Genomic DNA, 24,673 nt, shown 5'->3' with positions numbered 1-24,673 from the left:
GCGCGCACAGTATACTCCAATGGGAGATTTCTATGTCTTCCCGCAGAGCCAAGTCCTCTCAAATCCAAGGCACAGCAGCACAGCTTCATCATGACCAACCATAATTGTTGGAAATAACAGGAGCATAACAAAGGAACACTTTTTTGGAATAATTTACAGTCATAAAAACTTCAGTTGGTATTCAAAAGAAACTGCCTGCAGTATTTCTTAAATGTTTCTCTATTAAAAATTATCTCCATATCGTAAACCGACAAGATATGCAGACATATTTTAACAGACATTGTGTCGCACAGATGCAGAATAAATGCAATATTGGTATGATACCGTTACCTTCACATTCCTTGTGTGTTCCAGTACATATAACAGAACTGAAGATTTGGCGAGTTGTTGATGATCATACGTATAAAAACCAGCGATTACGATTGCGGACAGAAGCCGAGACGAAACAGCGCCTTCGCATGTAGCACCTTCTGATTCTTTCGTGTCGTCCTCTGTCCTAAAATAAAAATTATCCAGTCACAAGCACATCACACAAAATATCAGACAAGTCTTAATTAGAGAAAAGTATTCATAACTAGGGGCCGTATCGTTTTTAAGCCGTTAGTGATTAATTGTTTCTGATGGCGTGAGGAGAAAAAAATGCAGAAAGCAGCATGTCCATCCGCAAGTGCGATTCTAATGCACAACTTACACATATAAATTGATCGACTCTTGCGAAATGATATAATTCATTTTCCAGTGTCTTAACACTTCCAGCTTCTCACAGTATATTCACTTTTTGTAATAATGCTCCGATTCGATTTTAACAGATCTTTCAGTACACGTTCAATATTTTGAGGGTCATCTTTAGAGGTTTAAAGAATTCAAGAACCACGGAAGATGCGCAATCATTCCAGACAGGATCAGTCTAGGGTTCTCACTTGTACGCTCCTTGTATCAGAATCGGAGACAGTATAATGTTGCCCCGTGACTGATACCCGGTAACAGTTCCGGGTTAGGGCCATCAGATGCGAAGTGTCCGTCTATTTGGGTTACGAGTTAGGTTGTAACTCAAATCGGTGCTAACGTCGCTGGGCCTATTCTGTCATTGTCAGCCTCAGCCAGCAAAGGTCGGAGTGTTCTGATAAATAAAATGGGAAAAAAAGGTGAAAGTCATGGCTCAAACAAAGCAGCGAGAAGAGACGCACACACACCTGCAGCTAAGTTGAGATTTTATTGTGAAGCGCGCTTCTTTTTTCATACACATAGAAGAACAACCATATTGCAAAAAAGCGTTAAAACTGGAGCTCTCACTTATCCACTGCCGACGGTTGCATCAGCCATGCCACACCTTCAGCATGACGCTCGCAGGGATAGGGACTCACGTGACTAATCCGAGGCGGCTAGCGCCAGTCCCGGCCTCATCAGAAGATTGTATGCTAAGGAGGCTATCCTGTGCTTGACTATCTGACGACGACAGCATGCCAGTGGAATAAACTCTATTGGCAAGCGCCTTGGCTCGACTTGTGTCTATACATTCATGCGAGTCAGTCTCACCACTGACAGAGCGGTACATGACGAGCATGTGCACTGGCAAAGTAGGGAAGAGCATTTGCACGTCGTCATTTGTAAGTTCAAAATTGCTAGTCATTATAACAAACACATGAGCTCCTAATCGATTTGATCTTGAGTACTTGCCAGAAACACGCAATACATGTGACATTGCACTGCGTGTTACAACCTGCTGCTGCGAAAATGCGCCTAGGGATCATACGGCAAATTGACAAGCCACAGTGTAACCATTTGTTTTCCCGATTGTTCAAAATAGTTGAATTCCAGTGAGGTGCATTCAAATACTCATGTGCATCAATAAGGCTAATATACAACCAAGGTGCCCATTTAGGCAGACAACGCAACAGGCTCTGGCTCTTGCAGCACAGGGCTGGGCGCAATATTCATAACTGTGTATGTACTCCATATGAACTGATAAAAATAATTATCGTCAAGAGAGCCGGTAAAGATAACGCGAAAAAGTAGTGTGATGTGCATTACCTGCTTATTATTTACGAGCCAGCTTTTCAGTATCTAATCAGCAGGACCCTAGCAGCATAATGTGCACTGCGAGGTTTTCTATAAACACAAACACATATGCAGCAAATAAAAGTGAGTCATACAAAACATCAGGGACAATATACAAAATGTACACCTTATGCTAAACCAGTCTCCGTGTTCGACAAGTAATAAGGCCCAACAACGATTCACTTTCTTTTATGAAACTGAGCTTTACAGTTCGAAGTTTCCCGCTTGCTTTGAATAACGAATTCCATTCTGTGAATTAAACAGCAAACGTCTATGCTTATGAGGGCTATATTAAGGGAAATCAAGAAATTCTTGCAGATATTCTACATTCAGATCATGAGGGATACAACTGAACCTAGAACAAATATGCCACATTCTGCTATTCATTGGTTCCCCTGAGACTAGTTACCTGTAGTATACGGCAGGATGAATAATTACAAACCGGACAGTTAGTACGGTAAATTATCTACAAGGAGGAAAAACCGAAGCATTGAAGTTAAACGTATTTTGTGTAAGGATTAATAGAACCTGATTGGCCTCGCAAAGCACTCATCAGTCAGCCTACGGGGCTAGCACCGATGTTTCTCCCATACGATACCGTCTTCAAACCCGTCCACCAGGCCAAATCGCAAAGGCCAAACTCGGAAATCTTCGATGCGGGGCGGTATTTTGAGTTTTAGACACAATTTGGCAACAAGCGTCCAACCCATGTCATAAAACATGACGTGTCGCGCACGCAAAACGTTCCTTCTTGTGTTACTGTAGGCAAGTGTATGCGGCGAAATCCTCGCGCGTGGTGCAGCCAAAAACAGCGCCGAACTCCGGCATGTTGTGTAGCGGCACGAGGCAGTTGGCGCGGGGCTGCAGTGGCCTGGGCGTCTCGTTGGCATCGCACGACAGCAGGCAGAAGCGAGCGAAGAAGGCCGCCTGTGCCTCGGCCCAGAGCTGCCGGAAGCCATGGGTGGTTGTCGCTATACCGAAGCTGGCCACCAGTCCGTCGTACGCCAGTCGCAGTCCCTGGACGCGGAGGAACATGTCTCGCCCCTGTTGGTCTACTGCGCCACTCTGGTGACGCTGCAGGCCCAGGCGGTTTATCAGTCGGTTAAGACACCTGCTGGTCTCATTGTAGTGGCTGCTCATTTCCGGCACCCACCAAATATCACCGAGTTGACGACGGGTCTGAAATAAGCGTAAATACAGAAACAACAACGCACTGCTGCAAATATGTAAATTCAGGTATATGTTACACGCTGGCTTTACAGAGAAGCACAGCAATCGATTATGTAAAGCGATGCTTCAAATGGGGACTCATACAAAATGGGTATGGTTGCTTAAAGCTTATTATAAAACCCCTTTTCTGCGTGACCATTTATTATAAAAATCCTGTCTACAAACAATCGCTGATTGACGGTAGGCCTAGGTTTCAGCTGTAGATATACAGACAACAGAAAAATCATTAAAATAACGTAGTTTGAAAAAAACGGTATGGGTTCGACCATGGCTTGAACCTAGCAAGACGACCGAAACGTCTGTTAATCATGATTACGTATGACTTAGCAAGGTTGTATACGGTGTGACGGTCTGAATTAGGGGGACGCCGAAGCTTCACTAAATATGGACGTTGTGCACGGCCCCGCGTCGGGTGATGAACAACTTTTACTCCCGATAAGAAGATGTATATATACAGTGGGCTGACGTATTTGGTCATGCGCAAAATAGGCTGGAGCTAGTGACGTCAGCATTACTCAGATCTGCTACATCTTCCTTTTTACGGAAAAACAAGGTTTAGCGTCGCTCGGGTAGAGGGTAGCGACAGGGTTCGCGTCCCTGCCTTGTGCTTCGACGTAGCTCTTGGGCGGGCTTTGTGCAAGGGCCTTCTTGAGGGGCGGGACTTGTTTCAGGTTGCCGTCCTATCTTAGACGTTATCGTGTGCGTCGAATTTCCCTGCCGTCCTAAGTTTTGACGATCGCTGAGCGAGGTTCGTTAGCTGGCCTTCTGCAGTGAGCACGTGTCCCAGGCAGCGTACCTCAGGCTGGAAAAATAAACATTTCTTCAAGTTCAGTTTCAGCTTATGTTCGCGGCAGCGTATTAAAAGATGCTGCAAGTGGTAGCCTTGCCCCCTAAGAGGATTTCAACCATTACTACTGCGACATTTGGCAAACCTTCTTGCACGCGGTGCATTGCTGCTTGAAACACTTCCGGGGCTGAGGCAATTCCCAAAGGCATGCCCAGAAAGCGATAGCGTCCTTAAAGTGTGCTCATTGTGCAGAGCTTGGAGCTTGCGTCGCAAGTTTTAGGCAGATACGTACTTTTTCTTTCTTAACTGCAGTGACTATGTGACTGGACCATTCTGTACGCTCATTTACCTTGGATATGACGCCTTGTTCTTTCATGCTCTGGAGCTCCTCCTTGACGCTTTCTTAAAAGGCCACTGGAACTCTCCTCGCCGGGACGACCACTCCCACGGCTTCGGGCTTTAACTCACCGTGTACTTATCGCCTTTTAACTATCCCAGTCCACTGAAAACATCTGCAAATGATTGCGCTGCTGGGTGCACCTGGTCGACATGAACAGTTTCTACGCGAAAAATAAAACCAAGGCGTTCAGCTACTGAACCACTGAGAGTCACTGGCACATTTTGGTCAACCACGAAAAACGTCTCTTTGTGAACTTTGCTGTTCGAGCACAAATGCACCGGAATTTTTGTTTTGACCAGAGTTTTGTGACCGAAGAACGCTGTTAACGTTGCGCGACATTCTTGGCGAGGATTGTTCGGCAGCTTGCCGGCATCCTTACTCGAGATTACACAGCAGTTCGCTCCTGTGTCCAGCTTGCATGTGAATGGGCGTCCTTCAATGTCAACTGTCACGCTCCAATGGTCTGAGGCTCCAGCGCCGACGGCCAAAGTTTGTAAAATGAAATCACCGTCATCCTCGCCTTTCAGTTCGCGCAGTTCCTTTTTCGAACCTGTGTTATGACGGCGCGCAGATACTTTGCATGCTTGGGCGAAGTGATTACGCCCACCGCACTTTGTGCAGACCTTCCCTTGGGCCGGGCGTGTTACGCCACGGTGAGTGAAATAACCACGACTACAAGGTCGCTTTCGCGGACCGACTGCATGGACTACTGCGTCGCATGCTGTTTCAGTGCCTTCGCTGATTTCCTTAAATTGTTCCTTAGCTCGTGGGTTCGACATATTGCAACTGGCTTCTCATACGAGGGGTTTTCGGCTACAAAGTCTTGCTGTAAAAATTTGTCCTGCACTCCCAGGATAATGCGGCTACGGAGCAAGTGGTCCTCCAAGTCTTCGAACTCGCAGTTATTTGCTAGCAAGCAGCCTTAGGTCTGTCAGCCAGTCATTAAAAGGTTCCCCTTGCTTTTGGTCTCTTGATCCGAAGCGGAACTCATGAAATGTCAAATTTGTGGATGGTTTGTGGAATTCCACAAACATTTTAGGCAAAATGTCGACGCTGTTCTTGTCCTCTTCGTTGTCGAATTTGAAAGAGCTATAAGTTTTCCTTCCGTCTTCTCCGATTGTTAGAGGTAACGTTGCTGCCTGCACTTCTTTAGGCTGTTTACTTAACTGGGTGGCAGTAGAAAATAGCATGAACTCACTTTTCCATGTTTTTCATGCAGCCCATGCCTCTTCCGAGGTATCCAGTGGTTTCGGGACCGGGAGCAGGGTCGACGGAGCGAACATAGTGAATGGCACCGCTGCCACCATGAGCACGGCCCCACGTCGGGTGAGGAACGACTTTTATTGCCAATAAGAGGGTGTATATGTAGTGTGCTGGCGTATTGGGTCATGTGCAGATTAGGCTAGAGCAAATGACGTCAGCTTTACTCAGATCGCTGACGTCATTTGCTCTAGCCTAATCTGCACATGACCCATATAAATATATATATATATATATATATATATATATATATATATATATATATATATATATATATATATATATATATATATATATCTGGAGAAGCGCAGCGTCTGTCTCCAATTTCCGTTGAGCATGTATAATAATTAGGCCAAGGTGACTCTGACACAGCGATCCGAGAGCAGGTCCATTTAGACCCAGTGAAGCAAAATCTGTATTTGCACCTCGACAATTAAAGCCTTAGCTCTAAAGCGTCTAGAGGCGCTATGAAGTTTCTCTTGCATGTTAACAGATGTTCAGCAGAGCTGCACTAAATCATCAGCGTGCCCCGCCTGCTTCTGTACACTTCTGTACTTCTGCACGTTACCGGTTGCGTTACGACCTACGATGCCCGCTAAATAATTATCTATATAGTGACATGAAAGCATCCGAGTGTAAACGCTGTCGATTGCGGATATGTAGAATTATAGCTTATTTCGAACTCTAAGAAACTCCTCTTGAAAAGCCGATTCAACGTACAGCAGTGGTGTTCGCCTTTATCAAACTCCGGTTGAGCGGAACAATTGATATATCAAACTGAGCGCCGTGCTTCTGCAAGGGTTACTTCTCTTAATAGTAACCCCTTTTCGTCGCCTACATGCAGCACTATCGAATAAAAATGCTCGACAAGTGTACATCAAGTCAGATTGAGAGAGGCCTTCAGTGTAAGATGCTCGTTTTCAAAGCGGCACTGCTGCAACGAGAAGGCAGTGTTCGGTGTACTGGTTGTCATGCAATGGAGCTAGCCTAACTGGTCGAAAACTTGAGACGGCTTTCGCATGTCCTGCTTCGCGGCGGAAGGAGAAGAATAAATAAACTATTTTTTTAATTGCATTTATACTCTGCCAGTAACAGAATTAGACCTTTCAGGATGAGCGCTGGTATTCTGCGAAGCACCTTCCGCAATAGCTTTGATGTCAACCCCGACCTCAAAGGCACTTACGGCATACGGTGCAGGGCGTGAGCATTGACACCCCGATTTGTTCCTGTGAAATAATGTGAGTGCGCGCGCTCACGGAGCGGCAGTCAGTGAGACGCTCCTCTTTTTAACGCTTGGTGCGAAGTGAAGGGTGCGCGCGTCTACGCCGCGAGATGTTCACGCTGTGAGCGGTTCGCAGCCGGTACGCCAGCAGGATGCAGGAAGAGCCCCGCTTGCACGTGTACATAAAACAGCTGCTTTAGGTTAGAGAAACTCATCTGTTGGCATGTTTTATATATCGAACCATTGATATATCGAATTATTTCCAGATTTCCTTCAAATTCGATATACCGGACTGACTATATTGCTGTGAAAGACATATTTTGCCCGGCTGGACAGTTTCCCACTTTGAACAGTACAGTACGTTGATTGTGTCGAGAGGAGCAGCCAGAAGCAGTTAAATACAAACATCACTCTACGGCAGGTATGTTTATTTGAATAGCAAGCGGGCACCAGATGCCCGAAAAGGCCCTAAGCTCATCCGTCCATCGAACACAGTGCCGCGTCCTGCTATGGAATTGCCGACTTGTACACTAACCTTCCAGATTATGTAATACTTCATACGGATTGAAATATCCTCTTTAATTTTTAATGCGTAAGTCGCATAACTGCGCTAAGCAAAAAGCTGCATCATAAAGCCCTATAAAGACAAATCCTTAGGGTATACACGACTGGACGTTCGCTCTTCAAGGCGGAAAGTTGCAAAGTGGCAACAGAGGCTTACGTAGTGTGATTTTACTAGACCAACAGCAGTGCGTTACCGTCTCTGCCAAGGAGGATAGAGCCGGTCCAACGGCGTCTGCGATGCTCGATGCCAGCAGTGCCCCAATGGTTCCGTAGTTGAAGTAGGATGGTACTCCCGTCGGGTACAGGTACGGCGGGCTCTGGTACACTGTGGGAACTACCACGGAGTGTATTTCGCTCGAGTATGCCAGCTCGCTGCGCGGCTCCAGGCGCGAAATGATGAAGCGAGCTATCGTTGGAGGATTTCGGAGGCGTTTTTTGTGAGCCACGCTCAGCACCTTCAGGAAGAGCTCGACGAAATTCGCGTCACTGTCCATGAGGGCGCCGACGTCTACAGGGGGGCTGTATTTCATGTCGATCCACGCGCCTTTGGGCTGCGGCATGGAGGATATTTTCAATTTCAGTTAGCAGCGCTTTTATCACCTTCAGGTACACATTATTTTTCTATTCTTTCGAGGTGTCTAAAACCTTACGCGCGAATATTTGTAAGCTGTTGTTTAAACGTCAAAGCAAATTATTTCGAAACCTTCCGCATTCATGCAAGGTGTCACGAGCGCGAAATGTGAGCTTTATAATTCCTTCAAACACAGATGTTCCGAGTAATTGCATTTTTCTACATCCGAAGGTTTCCAGTTCTAGATGAGTAGACCATTCAGTCTCGCCAGGGGAAGTGACAAAACGAGGCTGTATTTCCTAAGTGCACAGCAAACCATTGCGACAACCACCTTTAAAATACTTGAAAAGCGATCTTTTTACACCAGTAAAGGGTGAGCTATTAACTTATTCAGAGGTGTCCAATTAGGTTGATTTCAACTGATTTCGTGCCGCAGACACCAAAACGTTTTAGAAAGGTTTTAAAAAGTGCTGCGCGCAATCGCACACCCGATGCCCCAAAGATATATAATTGGCGAAGATGATCGATTCGTTCAAATTTCCACGGCCCGTCAACGTATCCCTCCTACATCACACAATGCTGCGCAAGTGTTTAGGGGCACTCAACAGCTAAGCACAATGATCCAAATCCATGCCGGCTCTGGTGGCAAAATGCAAGGTGGATGTGTGTATTATGCGAGGCCAGCCCACATTCAGTAATGCTAGCTGAAGTAAATACATTCGGAAACTTTCACGACGTTCCCCGAGTTTTCTTTTCTTGCCAATTCTTACTTATTTTCACCCGCACTGTCTCGAACAGCACACTTAGACACCGTGCTTTTATCATTTTATTCAACAATCTGCAAGGAAACTAGACCCTGATGACAGTGAACACCTAGTCAAAGTAGATTATTGCGCGCTGATGCGCGCATAGCGTGAGAGAGACTTTGTAATGGAAAGTTTCGTATTGCGTTTGACCACCCAAGGCTTCTCAATGTGCCTAGATATCGTGCACTACTGACATTCTCTTTAATATTAACTTCTATCGAAATACCGCCACCACGATCTTAAAAGTAGAAGCCAATGGCACGGCCACCGACAACCGTGGCGTATTATACGGCACTCTAGTATTTTCATCCCAAGAAGCTATTTTCATACGATATGTACCGCTAAGTTTCAAGCACCATGTCATAACCGTGGCCTTTACGTTGCAACCTAGCGATACTTATGAAACCTGATTCATTCAGGCTATTCTGCAGTTCTAGCAATGTACCATTAACACTGCTAACAGATTAAATATGGCCAAATGTTTGTGGAGCTTCCCTATCGCACGCGTACTGGATAATACAAAGCGTGCCTTCGGTGCACTGAGCAAGCGTCACTCACCCACACAGCCTCGGAAACGACCATCAGCTGCACTTTCTGAACCTCTTCTTCCACATACGGGCGCATCATTTTGTGTATCCACGTGAACATTGCGGACTCTTTAAATGAGCCTTGAAGCTGGCTGTGCAGCGTCTGCAGGACCTCACTACTCCCACGTAACTTCAGGAGCCTGGCAGCGAGTTCTGGCCAAAGAAAGGCGTGAGACCTTTGCACCAGCTCCAAGCAAAAACCCGCCGTCTTCATGCGGTCTGAAGAAGCCCGCCTTCCTGACAGTTCCAGACGCAGCACCTCGGCGTCCAAATGAGACGCCAAGTACAACGATACGTCCCTGATTCCGCCTTGGGCGGCAATGTTCTTGAACACCATCCGGATCCTATCTATGCCGGACGCCAGGGCAAGGTCCGAATGCCGCACGGTGTACATACCTAGTGGCGTAAGTACGTCATTAACTGCCACCATCCAATCGGTCTCCTTGGTACCTGGTAAGAGATCATCGATAAACTCCTCCAGCAGACCCCGTATTTCATCGCCTAGCTGTGTTTTGGGGAAGTCACCGGTGTACAGATCCCTTTGGACGATGGCGTCAAACTCGAGAATCTTGGGCAGGTGTTTCGCCTCATAATCCAATAGTCTTCGAAAAATAGCCTGCAGGTTTCCGCCCTGGTCATGTAGGCTCATAATCTTCTGGTGCAGTGATTTCCCTCGCGAAAGTCTCATGACAGCGCGGCCTTCATGACTGAGGACTTCCAATACCATAACTGTATGAAATCCGACCAGCAGTGACGTCTGTACCAGGACTGTGAGAAGTTCGCGGTAATCCCGGCAGCCCACCATTTTGGACCAGTTCAGCTGCTTCCGCGCCGTCTGCAAAGTCCGCTTGAAAGATGATGTGGTCGACCTTTCGGACACGTAGCGATAACACTCGCGGTATACTCCAAGCACCAGACGCATGTCCTCCGTATCATCTGCATCAGAAGTACCATACATAATTATGTATCAGGAACCTTTAAGTCTTGTCACCACTGTGGTGGCATGCGTTAAGGCCATTGCTTCCTGAATCACAAATGGAACAAAATACACTCAACCCTGAAATACCGAATATTCTTTTTCTTTATTGCTGAAATACCGAATATTTATTTGGTATCGGGGTGGGCACCCCCACCCCTATGTTCCAGGAAGCAGCATCGATTGTTATATAGCTCTGACTGCATGGGAGACTTCTCCCGTCTGTTTTAAGGGTCACTTCCTCCGCGTTACCTAAGCTTGCCCCTAGCGCAGGCTATATGGGCACTGCCGGTCATGCACATCAGTAATAGTAATAATAATTGGTTCACGGGAAAGGAACGGCGCAGTATTAGCTGTCACAATTGTTCCGTAGACACCTGAGCCGCACCGTAAAGGGAGGGCGGAAGGGGAGAGTGCATAGGATAGAGAGAAAGGGTAGGCCGTAGTGGGGGGCTACGGAGTAATTTCAACCACCTGGGGATCTTTAACATGCGCTGACATCACACAGCACACGGACGCCTCTTCGTTTTGCCTCCATAGAAACGCAGGCGCAGGCGGTAGAGACATCAGGTGTTTCTATTTCTTTGAAACAACCGCTGTAGTGGCACATTCTTTCTGTTGACGAATGATCAAGGTGACAAACGCGTTACAGGATCAAATATTATATACAACGAACGCTCATCCATTAGTGTAGCTGTTGTTGGATAACAACTAAATGTGTAACACTAAAAAAAACTATTTGACATTCACAAAGAAAAACAGTGCAGTGCACACTAAAATAAATATAGAATCTACAATGTCTGTGAGTTCGAACATTGATTTAGCACAAGTCGACGAAAATTTTTTTCTGAAATCGTGTTGACCAAAAAACGGGCATCTTTTAAGCTGATGGCCAAAAACCATAATTACAAATACGTTTACTATCCATGCAGTGTGAACTGTCTGCCTATCTCTCCCCAAGAAAACTGCTCCAAGGACACAGAAACTTACTATACTTGAGCTGAACACCAACTGTTGGACATAAATCCGATATTCCAGTCCTATGCTTAGCGCTCTGTGATTGGAAGCTCTCCAACCTCGTGTATACCATGGATTCATCAATTTTATGAAAAATGTAAGGATTTAAGCAGATACATTGAGTAGCACAACAAAAGATTTCGCGCACAGATGGAAGTTGATGGAGACGACGACGTACAGTGCAGCGCATGAGAAAGTGCTGAAGTATACGCGCGGGGCGATCAACTGCCGTGATCGTTATGACATTATCTACTCGATTCACAGAAGAAATTTCCGCATTCAAACCTGCTCAAGCCCAGTAATTCCTTTGGCATGAAAGCGCTACAAGCCGAAACAGTAGTGTCACACGTTTTTGCAGGCTGGGAACTTCCGCATAAGTCCTTTCACACAAAAACTTCAAAGATCTTCGAAAAATCGCCGAATGGAGTTCTCGGCGACAGCGATATTGCAGCCCAGCGATCACGTTGGCCAATGACATTCCGTTCTTAAATTTAGCATTTCCGAGCATTGTCCGTACTCTCATACCAACGTCGATCTTGTGGTTCCAAAGTGATTCGTTGATTCTGGCCAGAGATGCAGCGACGCTGTCCTCGTGGAAGCTCCCACCATCCGGACCTCGCGCAAGCCACGAGTCGCACACGTAGCCGTAGAAGTCGCTGCAGGCGTCCTTGCTCTTATTGAGGAGCCCGGCGAGGTAGTCGCGCGCTGCCATGCACTCAGCTGTGACGCATGCCAGCGGCGACACAATGCGGTTGGCGTACAGCAACAGAACAACAGCCGCGATCAGCAACGAGGATGTGACAGCGATGAAGGCGACCACGGCTGCAAGCAGCACTCGTGCCTCGTGACTGTTCATCTCCGTCACGAATGTCACGTTCAGAGCTGCGGTGTTGCAGAGACACAGAAATCACCGGTAAGAATTTTGAATGAGGCTGCACACAAAATCGGGCAGCTCAGCATATTTAATTTGGCATTTATCTGGCAGATTGCTGCATCTTTTAATGCAGGATCATCATCATCATCACCAGCCTGACTATACCCACTGCAGGGCGAAGGCCTCCCATATTTCTCCACCTAACCCGGTTCTGTGCTAGCTGCATCCACTTGACCCCTGCGAACTTCTTAATCTCATCCGCCCACCTAACTTGCTGCCGCCCCCTGCTGCGCTTTCCTTCCCTTGGAATCCAATTTGTTACCCTAAGCGACCATCGGTTATCCTCTCTTCGCACTACATGTCCTGCCCATGTCCATTTCTTCTTAATTTCCACTAGAATGTCGGTAACTTGAGTTATTTCTCTGACCCACTCTGCACGCTTCCTATCTCTGCAGGATGTTTACAGCCAAATATGCAGTCGGGTTCAAACTAAAGGATTTAGGCGGGAACGGCATACCAGAGTCCGCGGTAGATAAGGACGTACTGTTGCCCCACAACGTCCTATCACAATAAAAAACCTGACATTTTAGATCACTTTCTTTGTGCATTTCTGTGGCTGGATAAACATACTCGCCTACTCCGCCAGTGATCAAGCCGGGCACTGTGATCCCAACGCCATCACAAACGATTTCACCTCAAGAAGTGAAATTGCATCGCCCTGGGAAATAAATCTCACTCCCGAGATTTACGTTTCACTGCGGGCTTTGTGCCAACCGAGTCGCGAAGTCAAACCATCAGATTCCCCTAACCACTTGATAGAGTAATATATACGGGGTGATAATGAATGCGCCTAAGTAAAACCAAATTAACGGTCTGAAGAATGCAAATAGAGCACCCAGTGACTTAAAACATTTGACGTATCACGCACGAGGAAGAGGCTTGAAATGCAACGTGTAAGAAATTGGCAGCGAATCAGAACCATTGGCAAGTAATAGAAGAGATATCTGGGCGAGTTAGTACGGTGACATGATGAATAAACAACGCTACAGACTAGGACGAAGATCAAGAAACAAACAGGACGGGCGCTGACTCGCAACTGAAGTTTATTGAAAAACACAAAGTATAAATATCCAAGCCAAGCCAAGACGCATCAAACCACACATTAAACAAAAGCCAAATCATGATGCAGCACACACACCACGTTCAAGAAACCCAACCTCATTATCTGTGGTGTGTGTGCGAGGTCATCATGATTTGGTTTTTGTTTAATGTGTAGTGCGGCTTGGCTTGGCTTGAATATTTATACAATGTTTTTTCAATAAACTTCAGTTGCGAGTGAGCGCCCGTCCTCTTAGCTTCTTGATCTTCATCCTAGTATGTAGCGCTGTTTATTCATCATGTCATTGACAAGGTAATGTAATATATTCAAAACAATTATCTAGAAACCACAAGGTTTGTAGGCAAGGACGCGAACACAACTACGTGCGACCTCGCGCTAAAAGCACGCCTGGAAGTACTGTGGTTCTATAATGAGCTAAAAAATAACCTGGCAAGAAACATACCCTCTTGCAAGAGTTTGCACTAGCCAAAATAACAGTACACTATATTTGCATAACAAATACGAATTAAAAATTTGGATTTTTTAAGTTTCCTGGTAGCACCCTGTTGCTCTGGCTTTCTCCGCTAATGTACTAAGCCTTATTTGGGGCAGTTATTAAAAAAAAAAACTCGCTTACTCCATCTTTCTTTGTATGCTGGGCTATTTCCCATGCATGGTATTTTGGGCTCATTATTCCATCGACCTCCTTCAGTGTATAGAAGGCACTATTTTGTTACCTGACTGCCACCAGATTGAGTAACAAATTGTCACTGTGCTCCACGTCCCTTTTCTCTTCCTACCTTCCATCCCTTTTAGAGGTGTGCACGGGCTGAACCTTTCAGCCCGAACTCAGCCCGACCCGGCACTGAAAGGGCCTGATCCCTTCCCAGCCCTGCCTGGCGCTCAGATTTAAGACCCGCCTTGCCCGGCCCGACGTGCCATAATTGCAGTTAAAGCGACGATACAGAAAGAAAAATTGATTGTGGTGAGTTCATCTAAGATCTTGAAATACTAACTTCCAAAATTTGTAGCACATCGTAGAATTACCCTTCTTACTTATATGCAAAAACAAGTTCTGCAGTTATGATGGCTTGAGGCATTATTGGCGGCGCTCCTTGACCATGAATCCGATAGGGCTGAAGTTTCTTTCGGTGCTTAACTTGTGGCTTGAAGGATTATACGTGTTCTTGGCGAAATGAAACAAACTCGGGTAGAACAGGGTAATTATTTTCATCCCCAAAAGTGCGTTAGCTTTAAATCTAAACAAGCATTTGATTCTGTGGCGAAGAACTCGGTGAGCATGTCTAGATCACCGTCTGTTTCACAAGTACTTTTCACAGCACCGGCAAGGTGTACCACGGCATTGCCTGCGCCTAGAATCAGGAAGAAGCTGAAGCAATGCTTGTGCTTGCTTTGAGCTATGTGCCGCTTCAACCGAGGCATGTCGAGGCAGCAGCAGCCCAAAACATAGACGCGTGAGAAGCGACAGCGTGGAGGCAATCCGAAACGAATACCTAAACAACTTCGCCGGCGTTACGGAAGCAGAGATACGAAACAAACTCATAGCACAAAAGTGGACCCACTGTTCAGGTATCAATGGCTAGCAACGATTCGTTCACAGTGAGGCACGGAGGAAAAGCGGATCGACGCTGGGAAAGACCTCTGAAGTTCTCGAGGGAGGAGGACGCAGGAAAATGCTATGCATTCTAGACGCTTATTCCACCGCAGCCGTGTTCGAGCTTTCACAAAGGTTGCATATGTGCTGGCCCGGCCTGGCCCGACCCAGAAAAATACACCTTGACCCAGGCCCAGCTCGAGCCCGAGGCAAAGGGCTTTTGAGTGGGCCTGAGCACAGCCTGCGGACCGGGCCAGGTACGGGTTTTCGGGCCGGCTGAGCCCGTGCTCAGCTCTAATTTCCAATATCTCTTTTCCCCAATGCAGGGTAGCCAACCGGAAGCCTTTCTGGTTAACATCCCTGCCTTTTTGCCTTCTCTTCCTACATATCCATCCATCCATCCATGCATCCTTCCCTCCCTCGAAACAATTCGATGGTGGAAGGCGCATACAGGGGACACGACTGCTTCGGGGCATAAAACTGGCAGATGGCCCTTCAGTCGACACCTGGAAGAATATCCCATCAAGATACACTGCTACAACCGGCTTTATAAGCGTGTAAACTAGGCGATGTTGCGAAAGTGAGCAAAAAGCCAGCACTTTATGGAGAGAGCTTTTAATAGCACACAACTCATGAAAAATGTCCGAATTCCTCGCGAGATTCCGCGGGATTCCACTTCTCAGTCATCCTGATGGTGTTATCGTAAAAATAAACATCCTGTCTCCCCCACAACCGAACCTTCTTTCCTCGGATCTCCAGCAGGGCGCTTTAACCAACAGCGCCACGTCTGGCAACGTGAAACGTGCATCATTCTCCTTGTCTGCCGTGAGGATGATAGTAGCCAGATTCCCCTTTCCTGTACACAATTTAGAACGCCGTTAAACTTTGATGCTTTCAACGGAACACTGATTGTGTTTGACGAGAGGTGCACGATGTACCATGTCCAGCGGCAACGGTCAGGCTTTTGCATTTCTCCGCAGCAGATGCTGAAATGCACTCGAAATGTTTTCAACAACCATCAAAGCTTATGACGTACTGAAGCACGAGCGTTTTTGTTTTGCAGTTTTTCTTAAACAAACAGAGACTACAATTATTTCAGCCGTTATATATACTACACAACAAAAGATCCCGAAGAAAGGGTAAACAAAAATATATCTTCTGCAAGTTATTGGATGTGCCAGAGTCCAAGGTGCTGTATGAGACCTTAGTTTCAAAAGCAGTCTTGGAAATTTTCCAGTAAGGAAGTGTGGTACAGTTGCTTGTAAGAGGTCCACATCTCTAACCTCTAAATATTCTATGGAAAAATACGTAGGCCATAAACCAAGTAATTTCAATATTTTACGTGACATATCAATTGAAGTAGGCGTGAGCATCTGAGAATGCACTCCGATAATCTCACCCCAAGATGTCGAGGTAAACGTCTCGTCGCTGCAATAAAGATAAGCTAATTTTGTTGCTCGCCCGAAAAAAAAAATCATTTCGGAGAAAGGTATTATAAACGTACGATAGAAAGACCAGTAGGACGATGAGCCAAGGCGGGTCTTTCGTTGAGCGTCGTCGGCTTGCGCATCGCTCCCAACGCCGCCAACTCGCTTGGTGTCAGAGGCGCTTTCACTCTTCAGGTATGTCTCTCGCCCGCCAGAGGTTCCGAGCTGATCCGAGGAGAGGGGATGTCCCTGTGAACTGGTCGCCGAAGACGTAGGCTGAATCAATGGATCCGCCTCGATTTTATCTTCACATTTCGTTGTCTGCGCTTCGCCCTGGGGATGACTAAGCACAACGGCCTTTTTGGTCGTTGGTGCTGCCCCCACAGAGACCCGTCGCTCTTCGGAATTTGCTCGCGTTGCTACTCGTTCGTCGGTAGTCTTACTGTCGTGTGCCGTGTCTACTTGAGTCTTCCCCTGGTTGTCAGCCCCAGTGGTGACACCAACCGACGGCACAGCTGAATAATCCGATAGAGCATGGCAGCTGTCCGCGTTTCTGCCCGCAGAGGCATCAGTAGGGAGAACGCACGAGGACCCTCGTTGCTCTGTGCAAGTAGGCGGAGACCCGCTTGTCGAACTAGCGATCGTCTTGTCAGGCTCAGGCCTAATAACTTCACCAAACATTTGTAACACCCCTGGGGTAGCAGACAGCTGCGCCTCTGTCCCTGATAAAGTGCCGCACGCCTGAGTGTTCCATGAGGAGCCAACGTTTGTCGTTGCAGATATAGCCTCCGGTGGTTTGTCCTCGGAGCGTCCATCAACACCGACCTTTTCATGTGATATATTAAGCCTGCAGTGAGTAAGTATATACGTTGTTGTACACAACCAACCGTGGCATGCATGCAGCGACGCTTATGAAAAGCAGCGTCAGTCAAACGTGAAAATGAGGTACGTAAACTACGCAGGAACAGCCAGCATATATGACACTGTAACGCATGACAGCACAGGATCAGCAGAAATCGAGAATGGCACGATGCCGAACAACCGGCAAGCAGCGTATTGCTATCGGACGACTGCGTTTTTGTGCTATTGATCACATTTATCTTTTAGCATGGCGCGTGAAATCGCAGCTAAAAATGCATTCCTACCTCATTCCTTTACTCATTCTCATATCCTCAATATGTACACAAGGACACACGAACATTTTTCCGGGAGGAAGAACTGGGACCGCTTCACTGAATTAGAGCAGATCCGTCGCCGAGAACATTTTCGGAGCCAATAACAAGATGGACAGTAGCAGTTCGTGTTTTTCCTCCTATATGGCGGGCCTTTTTGAATATCCCCTATTTGGCTGTCTCAAACAGTTAAGCGGAACTAACCTTATTTGGTCGTTGGCTTGTTCGGATTCCAGGAGGTGGGGTGTCATTGTTCTAGTTGAATCTGTGATGGCTTCCTTTTTCGATCGCTGGCTCGATGCAGAGGATGACGATGACAGAGTTGAGGTCTTCGAAGTTTTCCTCTTGGACCGCTTCTCCCTTCGTGCAGAGCGGCGAGCGGAGCGACGAGATGAAGTCTTCGAACGTTCTTCAACAGCGACAATAGCGCCAGCCACGGGAAGTAAGTTGCCTTCAGCGGCAGAGGTCAGACTGGGCTTCCTCTCTGAAATGCCAACACCATCGATCTCTACCGCAGGCAGTACTGAGGGCGGAGGGACGCCCACACTAGAAGCGGCCTGCTTCTTGCTTCTTTCTTTGCGGGCCAAAGTTTTCTTGCGTTTGCGGTTGTCCCTCACACCTTCCTGCTCGACACCGTCCATCTTGCAGCTGAAGAGCTCTCTTCCCTCACAACGTTTGCCTCCTAAATGTGAGCGTCGGTGCCCAGGGCGGATGACAGCGTAGCTTACTAGTCTTCTTCTTTGTTCTCCACCTAAAGTCACGCGCCGAAAAGGACTAGTCAGCACGTGATTTCTTGTAAGCATGAATACTGTATCTTACTTGACGAATATTTTTGCTGCTTTTATTTTTGCGCGAGTTATCCCGTCAGCTTTTTATAAACTTTCGCAAACTCTATAGCAAGGGCACGACTGCGCCCGAAAATCAATACGAAGCTAACTAAGCAGTGGTGTACAGTGTATTTAATTAATCTTGCTACTTTCATCATAAAGCGAAAGTATATACAGATCAATCAACTAAGGAACCAACGTGCAGAATACAGGCATGACACAACTCAGTGAATGAAATACTGATCATCCAACATATTTTCTTGCTTTTAAGATAGCTGGAATTGTATGTGCAAAAAAAAACCTAATGCACAAGCAAGTTCTTTGGAGCAGGTTACCAGCAGCAGGTACAACATGGATGCCCTCCAAACGTTAAAAACACATAATTTAGTACCCCCCTGGTTAGCACAAAGTCAGAAGAAAGAAAACCCTCCAGGCCGTACCACCACAATCAGTGCTCGGATTACACCTAGCAAAGACGATATTTGGGCCCGACCCAAGCTCTTATCCATTTGAGAGTTCGTGCTTGAGGCAGGCATTGGTGTCGAAATGTGATCTTACTGTACCTACTTCCCTCTCCTGTGAATAAGCCTTCGTGCCAGCTTCACTCAAAACAATGGCTCACTCCCTCACGTCACTAGCACTTGAATACAGTCATACTTTTTATCGGATAATCAAAATGAACATTTGTAACTCACAGAAGAAATAGTACGCGACATTCAAACCATTTTTTTTTTCTCCCCCGAGCAGTATCTCCAGAAGACCTCTACAGAAGGACTCTCCGGCGTCTTTAGGGAACGGCTAAGCTTCTATATCACACTCTTAATGCCCGAAGGGACATTTTGCCCCATGCCGCTTTCCTCGAACATAGCAAATAGGAGACAAAATTATAATATTAAGTTGTCTATGATATTTCACATAAACAGGATGTGTGCAAGACGTTGCATAGCTAGTAATCCGATCACAAATTTTGAAACATGACAGAGGTGCTCTTAAGTACCTAGACTTTACGAAACGCTATCATACTCTATAGAGTGAAAATCTGATAATTGGGATTCAGACAGTGTTTTTCATACTTAGAAGTGTAATTTTAAAAGCCGATGTAATGCACTTTGCACTAACCTCTGTCTTTTGATATTTTCAACCACAATGGTAAATAACGCGCAACCTCTCGACTGTACGCGCATAGTTTGTATAGACCAACACCGTGTTTACAAGCACAGGGGGCGCTAGCGGCGCCGAAGTAGACTGGGGGTGAAAAGTAGGGTTAGCGCCCATAAGAACATGGGACCGAAAGATTTCAAAGCAGTTTCCTCATTTCACGGGGCACCTATGATGGGGTTATTCGGTGAAAAGTAACCGTGAACATCCTAGAATAGATCGTGAAAGTAAGGTATCTCAAACCGAGGTGAAGTATATCTAAAACGCCGCTAAACGCATGGGGGTGCAAGTTTGGGAGGGCGGCTCATAGAAACACGTGTAGACATAACTTACCGCAACATTTTTTCTCGTTTTGCAGAGCACCAGAAGTGGTGGCCGGTCGTTAAACGTTGGCCAGCGCTTTGAAGAAGTGTGTGACAAAGTATGCTGCCTTATTGCAGAGGCAGTCCACTTTCAAACCTCCCTCAATAATCTATCGTGAATCCGGACACCCCCAAAATGCTCATGTAGCGAATCACGCTGTTACGTTTACAGTCTTATATGCTGCCGCATGGGGTAAAATTAGCTTGATAATACTGCCGCTAAAGGTATACATCCTAGACAGAATTACATTTAAAAAGCAGTTGTCAAACATATGGGAATATATGGGTCCCGCAACTAGGGAACCCCCCCCCCCCCCCCCAACTGGTGCAAGCATGAACCACAGAATTATTTCGGGCACAATAAATGTTGATTACTCCCATCGCCCTCCAAGCTACACTCTCAATACAATCCAGCCGTCTTCTACCAGTGAAAATCTGGATGTCGCCGAGATCATGTCCTTCACTAAGAAGCTCGTCGTATCCATTGCATCACAAGAGCGCTTGAAGACCTGCTATGGTGGTCACCGCCGGTATGGCATACGCTACGGGCGATATGATCTGGCTTTGAAGTCCAATCCGGTGCCACTACTATAGCCCTTATGCTGTTGTAGCCGGAGTGACATCACATAAGAAATCACATGCGTCACCACCGTGGCCGCCGTTCTGCGAAAACTGAACTGCCACACGTCGCTCGTCTTAAGCCATCTGTCGTGAGACAGCAGAACTCGCCGTAACAATATAATTGTGTGTGTGTGTGTGTGTGTGTGTGTGTGTGTGTGTGTGTGTGTGTGTGTGTGTGTGTGTGTGTGTGTGTGTGTGTGTGTGTGTGTGTGTGTGTGTGTGTGTGTGTGTGTGTGTGTGTGTGTGTGTGTGTGTGTGTGTGTGTGTGTGTGTGTGTGTGTGTGTGTGTGTGTGCGTGTGTGTGTGTGTGTGTGTGTGTGTGTGTGTGTGTGTGTGTGTGTGTGTGTGTGTGTGTGTGTGTGTGTGTGTGTGTGTGTGTGTGTGTGTGTGTGTGTGTGTGTGTGTGTGTGTGTGTGTGTGTGTGTGTGTGTGTGTGTGTGTGTGTGTGTGTGTGTGTGTGTGTGTGTGTGTGTGTGTGTGTGTGTGCGTGTGTGTGTGTGTGTGTGTGGGTGTGTGTGTGCGTGCGTGCGTGCGTGCGTGTGTGTGTGTGTGTGTGTGTGTGGCTTCGCAACACAGCATGACAATGCTTTTGCTTGCATAACCGGGCGCAGCCGCGCTAAGCCGCAGCCATTTGTCACTGCTGCATTTATAGAGGAATATGGTGGCAGTGATCCCTTTCATGGATCACTGCCTTGTCGTGGCGGAGGGGCTTGCGAAACTCGATGAAGTCGTGAGCTTTGCTTTGTAGGGCCACCCAAGATAGACAAGTCACGGCACAGAGTTCTGACAAAATGTGATTCACTGGAGAAGGTAATGGCAACCCACTCCAGTATTTCCTGCCAAGAAAACCCTATGGCCAGTCACAATAGCATTAATTATATGGCGCCGGAAGATGAGCCCCCCCCCCCCCCCCCAGGTTGGAAGGCGTCTCACATGTTACTGGGGATGAACAAAGGGCGATTCCTAGTAGCTCCAGTGCGAATAAAGCGGCTAGGCTAAAGCCAAAAGGACGCTCAGTTGTAGATGTGTCGGGAAGCGACCGGAAAGTCCGATGTTGCAAGGAGATGTATCACATAGCAACATGGAATGTAAGATCTATGACGCAAGGTAAACTGGATGTCGTCAAGCGAGAAATGGACAGATTGAACATTGATATCTTGGGTATCAGCGAGCTCAAGTGGACCGGAATGGGAGAATTCAATTCCGGCGACCATTATGTCTTTTATTGTGGGCACGAATCCAAGAGAAGGAATGGGGTCGCTCTCATAGTAAACAGAAGAATGGGCAAAGCAGTGCTAGTGTACAACCCCAAAAACGATCGAATGATTTCACATCGGATCCAAGGTGACCCTTTCAACATAACAGTTATCCAAGTCTATGCACCAACCACTACTGCTGAAGAAGCTGACATTGAGAGATGTTATGCGGACCTTCAATGCATTTTAGACCACACTCCATCATCAGACGTCGTTTTTCTCATAGGAGACTAGAACGCTAAGGTGGGGAGTGAAGAAATATCCAGAATTACAGGCAAGTTCGGTCTTGGTGAGCCAAATGAAGCTGGGAAGAGGCTAGTAGAGTTTTGTCAAGAAAACAACCTGACCATAGCGAATACGCACGTTAAAGAACCCCAGGTGGTCGAAATTTCCGGAGTCCTCCACTACGGCGTCTCTCATAGCCTGAGTCGCTTTGGGACGCTAAACCCCACAAACCAACCAACCATTTTCAACAGCACAAGAGGCGCCTGTACACATGGACTTCACCAGAAGAGATGGAGAAGCGCTATACAAGCAGTAAAAACAAGGCCTGGGGCCGATTGTGGCACTGATCATCAGCTTCTTGTTTCCAAATTTAAGCTTCGATTCAAGAAACCTCGGAGAACTAGAAGGCCTTTCAGGTATGATCTGGATCAAATTCCATCAGAATATGCTGTGGAAGTGAGGAATCGATTTCAAGAATTAGATATAGAAGACAGAAAGCCTGTGGAGATGTGGACTGATGTTCGTGATATAATACAAGAAGTTGCAACTAAGGTAGTTCCAAAGCAAAAGAAATGCAAGAAAGCAAACTGGTGATCTGAAGAGGCTTTGCAAATAGCTGAGGAAAGGAGGATGGCAAACGTTATGGGGGAAAGAGAAAGATGCAAGGTTCTCAATGCGGATTTTCAGAAAATAGCAAGGAGAGAAGAATGCCTTCCTGAACATACAGTGCCAAGCAGCTGAGGACAACAGCCAATTAAGGAACACAAGAGGTCTGTATAAGACCATCAAAGATATCAAAGGAAGCTTCTGTGCTAAGCTGGGCGTGATAAAGGACAAACGATGCAAGGACTTCACTGAAGCCTCAGAGATAAAGAAGAGGTGGCAGGAATGCACAGAAGAGCTGTACAAGAAGGACCCGGATGTGCTAACCCAGCATAAGATGGTTGTAATTACTGATCTCGAGCCGGGCATCCTGAAGAGTGAAGTTGAATGGGCCTTAGCCAGCTTGGAACAAAGCTAGCGGAATTGATGGCATTCCAGCTGAGTTGCTTCAAAACCTCAACATTGACGCTGTTAACATTCTGCATACATTATGTCAGAAGATTTGGACAACACTGCAGTGGCCACAGGATTGGAGGAGGTCAGCTTACATCCCCATTCCAAAGAAAGGCAGTGCCAAAGATTGTTCCAACTACCGCACGATCGCGCTTATTTCGCATGCTAGCAAGGTGATGTTGAAAATGCTCCAAGGTAGGCTGCAGCAGTATGTGGATCGGGAGCTTCCGGACGTGCGTGCAAGCTGGGTTTCGCAAGGGCAGAGTAACTAGAGACCAGATTGCCAACCTTCGCTGGATCATGTAAAAAGCAAGAGTTCCAGAAACCCATCTACTTCTGCTTTATTGATTGTGCGAAAGCGTTTGACTGTGTAGATCACAGCAGATTGTGGCAACCTCTCCAAGAAATGGGAGTTCCAATTCACCTCTTCTGTCTCCTCAGAAACCTGTATGAAGGGCAAGAGGCCATAGTCAGAACTGGGCATGGTCTTACTGATTGGTTTCCGATTGAGAAAGGAGTGAGACAAGGCTGCAGACTGTCGCCTTGAATATTTAACCTATATGCAGAGTGCATCATGAGGAAGGCCGGCCTGGACGAGTCTTCAGCTGGAGTGAAGATTGCTGGAAAACGTATCAACAACCTTAGATATGCAGATGATACCACTTTAATGACAGAAAGTGAAGTGGAACTCGAGACTTCTGATGGGCGTACAAGAAGAGAGTGAGAAGTTTGGGCTTAAACTGAACATTAAAAAGGCAAAGATCATGGCGTCTGGCCCTATCATGTCCTGGAGCATCAAGGGACAAGAAGTGGGAGCTGTGACAGATTTTCTCTTTTTGGGCTCCAAGATTACCCCGGAAGGAGACTGCAGCTTCTGGGAAAGAGAGCCATGGTTAGCCTTGACCGCCTAGTAAAGAGCAGAGACATTAGTCTGCCAACCAAGATCCGTATAACTCGTGCTATGGTCTTTCCAGTTGTGATGTATGGATGCGAGAGTTGGACTGTGAAGAAGGCTGACCGCCGAGGAATTGTTGCGTTTTAATTGTGGTGCTGACGGAGACTCTTGAGAGTTCCTTGGACTGCCAGAAGATCAAATCAGTCGATATTCGTCTCAGTTCTTCCTCCTTGTAGCATTTCAGACATTTGCCTTGTGCCGCTGCTTTCAGCATCTTGACTTGCTGGCGCCTTTGCCGCATCGTTTCGACTTCTCGTAGCCCCATATCTTCGTCACCACGTTGTCGTTGACGCTTCGCAAGATCAGCACGGCGCGTGGACGGTGAAACGCAGACCTTTAGTGAGGCTTTGCACGACTCACCTCGTCGCTGTCTACAAAATTGCAGTGACGCCCACCCGTAGAACAAGCTAATGTGTGCTGTCCGCTTCCCGTGGATCAAGCGTGAATGAGAGGTGGAACACATACACGAGCGCAGAGGTTGTCCTTGGCGCGCTCTTCCGACAGAGAGAGAGAGAGAAACAACTTTATTTGCTCGAGCTAAATACGAC

The 24,673-nt window shown here is 46.8% G+C and overlaps 1 protein-coding gene across 1 annotated transcript; it reads right to left on the bottom strand.

The window, feature by feature from the left end:
• Positions 1-921: 921 nt before the first annotated feature.
• LOC146174347 (uncharacterized) lies at positions 922-18,306 on the bottom strand. Its single transcript, XM_084585380.1, has 7 exons — positions 17,870-18,306; positions 16,571-17,340; positions 11,774-12,360; positions 11,457-11,472; positions 9,457-10,421; positions 7,716-8,102; positions 922-3,237 (listed from the first exon to the last, which is right to left on the bottom strand). The coding sequence occupies exons 1-7, from the start codon at positions 18,304-18,306 to the stop codon at positions 2,815-2,817; spliced, it is 3,585 nt and encodes a 1,194-aa protein (XP_084441506.1). The 3' UTR covers positions 922-2,814.
• Between the last annotated feature and the right edge of the window lie 6,367 nt (positions 18,307-24,673).

This window comes from Amblyomma maculatum, chromosome 11 (assembly GCF_055883805.1).
Source record: "Amblyomma maculatum isolate TAMU_Amacu chromosome 11, ASM5588380v1, whole genome shotgun sequence".
NCBI classification, from domain to species: domain Eukaryota; kingdom Metazoa; phylum Arthropoda; class Arachnida; order Ixodida; family Ixodidae; genus Amblyomma; species Amblyomma maculatum.
Note: the sequence above shows the minus strand (reverse complement) of the source record. Positions and strands in the feature narration are given on the sequence as shown.

Excerpts from the sequence above, each read along its gene's own strand:
- LOC146174347 (XM_084585380.1), bottom strand. The coding sequence starts at position 18,306 with ATGGACGGTGTCGAGCAGGAAGGTGTGAGGGACAACCGCAAACGCAAG. Across the intron at positions 12,361-16,570 it reads GTCCTACTGGTCTTTCTATC|CTCTGAACGTGACATTCGTG; the intron begins GTACGTTTATAA and ends GCAACACCGCAG. Across the intron at positions 8,103-9,456 it reads TCGTTTCCGAGGCTGTGTGG|CTGAAATTGAAAATATCCTC; the intron begins GTGAGTGACGCT and ends AAGCGCTGCTAA.